Raw genomic sequence first — 5,461 nt, forward strand, 5'->3', positions numbered from 1 at the left:
AGCTGTTGTAATCACTGTGGTGGGCACTTCAATGTGTAGCCACAATCAAAAATGCACAGAGCACACGTCGTGCGTCTGATCACTGGGCGGCCATTTGTACGACTCTGAATATCGCGAGGAAGACGTTGGCGATGAGCGCGCCCGTGCGGGCGCAAGCTGCCGCGGTGATCGGGAGTCGATACCCGATCGATGCTGCCATCTGATCGGACGGCGCAACGTTAACGGAATCTCGAACATTCCGCCCGCCATCAGCAACCTTGTTGATGATTCCTTACTCTTGATCCTTCATCCGGTTAAAATGGGTAATATGGCAAGCTTGGCGCTTGGCCGAGTGAGTGTCGTGGCCGTCTTGAGGGTAACCACTCTAGTGAGCCCATCCTTGCCGGGGTGCAGGTCCGTTACTCTGGCGAGTGGCCACTTGCACGGTGGAGAGCGTTCGTCGGTGAGCAGCACGATGGAACCTTGATGCTGTTGTTAGGATGATGCCATTTGAATATCGCCTGCTGGCGTTGCAGATAATGAGCCGACCCTTGTGCCCAAACATGTTGAACATGCTGCTGGATGAGCTGCCACCGAGATAGTCGTGAGGTTCCTAGGTCAATCAGAGATGGCTTGGGTATGGTAGTGAGTGGACCTCCAATGAGGAAATGACCTGGTGTCAGCGCTGAGACGTCTTCAGGGTCGTCACTCAGCGGTTCTAAGTGCCGCGAGTTGAGAATGTCCTTGTTTTGCGTAAGCAACGTTGTGAGTTCTTCCGTCGTGAGTAGAGTCTCCCCGATAGTCCGTCTCAGATGAAACTTGACGGATTTCACCACCGCCTCCCACTTGCCCCCCATGTGTGGAGCGCCTGGTGGGTTGAATTCCCATCTGGTGCAATCCTGATGTTCTTGAGAGCCCTGGATGACCATTTTCTTGAGCGCGGCGTCTGCTCCAATGAATGTTGTCCCGCAATTCGAATACATGGTCTGAGCAATTCCCCTTCTGGCTGAGAATCTTCGGAAGGCTGCTATGAATCCTTCTGATGAGTAGTCACTGACTACTTCGAGGTGAATTGCGGAGGTGGAGAAGCAGACGAACACACAGATCCATCCTTTGTATGTTTTCGCACCTCGTCCTTTCCATGTTTTGATGGTGAGCAGTCCGGCATAGTCAACTCCTGTAGGAGTAAACGGACGTGACGGCGTAACCCGAGAGAGAGGTAGTTGGCCCATCAGGTGATGAGCACGGATCCCCCTCTGCCGAGCACACACGACACACCGCAAAATATGAGACTTCACCGGAGCCCGTCCGCCGATGATTCAGTAACTTTGCCTGACATGAGCCAATGTCAGCTGTGTTTTTCCATGCAGGGTACGCAGATGGGCGTGTGAAATGATCAAGGTTGAGAGCCGAGAGTTGGCGAGGCAAAATCGCCTGATGTTTGCTGTCTGGAGCTAGTGCTGAGTGGGTGAGGCGGCCGCCAACTCGGATGATCCCTTGAGCGTCTATATACGCAGTCAATCGACTGAATGCGTAAGCAGTTGGTAGTCTCGAGTTGGCCGTGAGCATCTTGATCTTGTGCGTGAAGTATGCCGCTTGAGTAGCCTTAATCCAGAAGAGTCTGGCCTCCTCCAAAGCTGAGTGTAAGTCCAGTGTTTTGCGTCGGCGCTTTCCCAGAAGCGATATGAATCTGAAACAAAGAGTTGTTATTTTCAATAACTTGTTGAGTGTTGAGTACCTATATATCAGGTCCCAGTGATAGTCCGGTTGAGATGCGGCCGCATGTAGCGCAATGCTAGGACGAGCCTCATGCGCACTCAACTCGTCCGAAAGCGCGGGTTGAGATGGCCAAGCTTCAGGGGTGAGTATCCACGGTGGTCCCGTCCACCATAATGAGTGACTTTGGAGTTGAGCAGTATTTAATCCTCGTGAGGCGCAATCGGCTGGGTTGGACGTACCTGGTACGTATTTCCAATGTGCGTTCGCAGTGAGCTTTTGAATTTGAGAGACCCGATTTCTCACGAAATCCTTCCAGCGCGATGCATAAGATTTGATCCACGTGAGTGTCACAACAGAGTCCGTCCACAGGTGAGCTGCTGTAACGTTCAATTTCAAGGTGGCTTGAACGTATTGCATGAGTCTTGAGAGCAGCAATGCTGCGGTGAGTTCAAGTCTCGGGATGGTGAGCTGTTTGAGTGGTGCTACCTTCGTAGGAGCACACCAATGAAATCGTGGCGCCATTAGAGCCGTGGACGGTGATAAATACGACTCCAGCCATTGCCAGTTGAGAAGTATCAGAAAAGCCGTGAAATTCCACTGACGAGGTACTCCATGTAATTTGAGAGGTGCTACCTTGGTTGTACCACCGAGGTATTGAGAGCTTGATCAAGCTTGTGAGTTCTTTTCTGATAATGAGCCACCGTGATGAGAGCTGGGATGGCAGTGGTTCATCCCATTGGAGCTTCATGTAGCCAAAGCTCCTGCAAGAGCATCTTCGCCTTGATCACCACTGGTGATACAAAGCCCAATGGATCGAGTATCTGAGCCACTTCAGACCAAGCAAGACGTTTGGTGAGATGATCGGTGTGCGACGAGATCCTTGTTGAGAATGTGAATGAATCTTCTTGAGGAAGCCATCGTAATCCGAGTCTTTTGTTTACGCAATCGTCAATGTAGTTTGTGAGCCCTGGTCTTCAAGCAGAAAAAGTTCTGCTTGAACCGCAGTGAGTACGTCTTGATGAGTCGCGTGCCACCTTGCTAATGGGAAGCCGCCCGCCATGCACAAGTCCGGTGAGCAGTATTGAAGTTTCTATTACCTGCTGAACGGTGGCGGCGCCTCCAAAATGTCGTCAACATCTCGACCTTGAATGATTGGCGGTACTGCGAGGGAAAAACTGTGACCTTCATCCTCATCCAGTTGCAACAGTATTTTGTACTGATAAGAACGGGGCAGCGTTGGTCCCATAGGTGACCGTTGTGAGATAATATGGCACTTCATTGAGCTGGTCGTCTATCCAGAGAGCCCGTTGTAAATTCCAGTCATCTTCATGCACGTTAATCTGCCTATACATCTTGGTGATGTCCGTGGCAACTAGGTGTCGAAATTGTCGAATCCAGAGCAAGACATCGGTGACGTCTAAATGCAACTTGGCTCCCGTGTGCATGATATCATTAAGTGAGCGGCCAGATGCGGATGCGCTCGAGCCATTGAATACCACACGTAATTTCGTGGTTGCACTGTCTGGTTTGAGCACTTCGTGATGTGGCAAATAATATTGCGTTTGCTGACTGGAAACGGGTGAGGCTTTCTTCATGTGGTTGAGATCTCGATATTCTGTCATAAATTGATGATACAGACGTCGATAGTTGTCATCTCGGGAGAGTCTCCTTTGTAAACTTTGCAAACATCGATGCGCAGTGAGATACGAATCGCCAAGAGTACCAGGTGATGATTTTAGTGGAAGTCGAACTGTGTATCGACCTGTTGAATCCCGTGAAACAGTACTCCTGAAATGTTTTTCACATCTTTGCTCGTCAGGAGTAAGATCAAGATTGTTGCTCGCAGGCACTTCTTCCTGTGTCCAAAATCTCGACAGCAACTCGTCGAGAGCATCTTCCCTCTCCTGAATCGATGCATGATGCACTGCAGCAGGTGCCGATGATGATGTGTCGACAGGCCCGAGAACGAGCCATCCGAAGATTGAGAGCTGCGCAATTGACATCAATGTATCTCGCTTGATGATGTTGGGCTTGATGATCTGCCCATATGAGTCAGCTCCAATGATGATATCCACTGGCCGTGGTGTTAGGAAATCTGGATCAGCCAAGGTCAACTTGGTGAGATGCGGCCATTCCTGTGGTGTAGCGTTGAAGGATGGCAGAATGGTTGTTAACGTCTGCAGAATGTGAGCTTGAATAATGACGTCTGTTCTTGAGTAAAGTGAGCGGAGCGTAAGCATTCAACTCCTTGAGTTTGCGTCGCCTTCTTCGCCACCAATTCCCGTGATGAGAATGACAGAATGATGACGAGTGATGTTGAGCTGGCGAACGAGAGATTCTGAAACAAAGGTAAGTTCTGAACCTGAATCAATGAGAGGCCATACGCATTGAGCATGAACAGATGAGCTGATCTGAGCCAGAGCCGTAGCGAGTAATGTTGAGTGTAATGAGCGGGCCAAAGATGAGTGAGCGACGATTGCACCATCTTCCTATTGAGCTGACGCAGCTGAGCTGGTGATCGGCTTCGCTGATGAGTTCGACTGATGAGCCTCATGCAGCATTGTGTCGGTTGGTGCACTTCTTGCACCCCCGTGAGCCTTTACATGAGCGGCCGTTGTGGCGGCCGAGGCATTTGAACCAAAGCTTCCGTGGTATGACTAATTTTAGTCGATCGCCTGTTGAAAGATTCCTACATTACGTGCACATCACAATGAAGTGAGTGCCGTTGCAACAATCGCACGGGTAAATTAGATGCTGCCGTGCGGGCCGGTTGAGCTGCCACATCCTGAGCTGTCAACGTGCGCTTTGCTGTTGAATGAGCGCCGACGGCTGTGAAGCTTCAAGATATGCATGCTCCTTGAGAAACGCCTTGTTCGCCTCTTCGAGATGCATTGAGATTTGAATAACCTTCTCGAACGGCATGTCCTCTGCACAAGTTGGCAGCGTGTCGCCAATACTCCGCACCGTCGCCAGGCGGTTCATTTAGGATGAGCTCCGTGGACAAGCGCACGGGTGAGGCTTGGCGTTCCGATGTGCGAGCCGGTGGTACCTCGAGCAGCGGCGTCGTGATCTCTGTACCGCCCATACCCGCCTTTGCGGGTTCCGTCATGTTGAACCGTCCCTGAGCTGCGCACGATGAAATACCTGAGAAATGTCGAGACACGTGTAAGAAATGCTGCACGAACCGAGAACGTTCGAGAAACGCGTGAGCAAAACACTATGCGAATCGAGAGTCTACGATGTCATGTATTGAGCACGTGAAAATGTCTATTTACACTCGCGGAAACGCGTGAACATGTTTTCGTAACACTCGTGAGCGCGCGGGAGAATGTCTGTCCTTCACTCGCGAAAGCGCGCGATAATGTCCACGTGGCATGTCGTGAAAGGCATGCTCTGTTCACATGATCTGTGTCTGAGTTACACTTTAAGTTCCACGCATCCGGCTCGAAAGACCAAATGTTCGCAAAATCGCTGATTAATCCCGGCGATGGAAGCGGGATGAGAAGGACGCGCGTGGAAGGTGTTAACTAAATATTCACTTTATTTTTGTGTAATTCAGACCACAGTCTGAGCCGTCTTTAATGCGTCTTTTATGCGTCAAAATTGATACAATTTGACCTGAGAGTGATGAGCGGTGAACAAAATGAGATGTATATATAGTCTGAGTAAATGAGCGGCAATTATATAAATTGCCGTCCTCTTCGATGAATCGCCCGTGAGCCGGTGAGACACGTGGCGGTCGGCACTCGCGCACATGTGAGCC

At 50.5% G+C, this 5,461-nt stretch overlaps 1 protein-coding gene across 1 annotated transcript; it reads right to left on the reverse strand.

Moving 5' to 3' along the window:
- Positions 1–398: 398 nt before the first annotated feature.
- Positions 399–962, reverse strand: LOC112456965. Its single transcript, XM_025019791.1, has one exon. The coding sequence runs from the start codon at positions 960–962 to the stop codon at positions 399–401; it is 564 nt and encodes a 187-aa protein (XP_024875559.1).
- Between the last annotated feature and the right edge of the window lie 4,499 nt (positions 963–5,461).

Source organism: Temnothorax curvispinosus, unplaced genomic scaffold, assembly GCF_003070985.1.
Source record: "Temnothorax curvispinosus isolate PA1 unplaced genomic scaffold, ASM307098v1 QBEX01007317.1, whole genome shotgun sequence".
NCBI lineage: Eukaryota > Metazoa > Arthropoda > Insecta > Hymenoptera > Formicidae > Temnothorax > Temnothorax curvispinosus.

Bases quoted from the DNA above. Each gene is read 5' to 3' on its own strand.
- LOC112456965 (XM_025019791.1), bottom strand. From the start codon at position 962: ATGTATTCGAATTGCGGGACAACATTCATTGGAGCAGACGCCGCGCTC.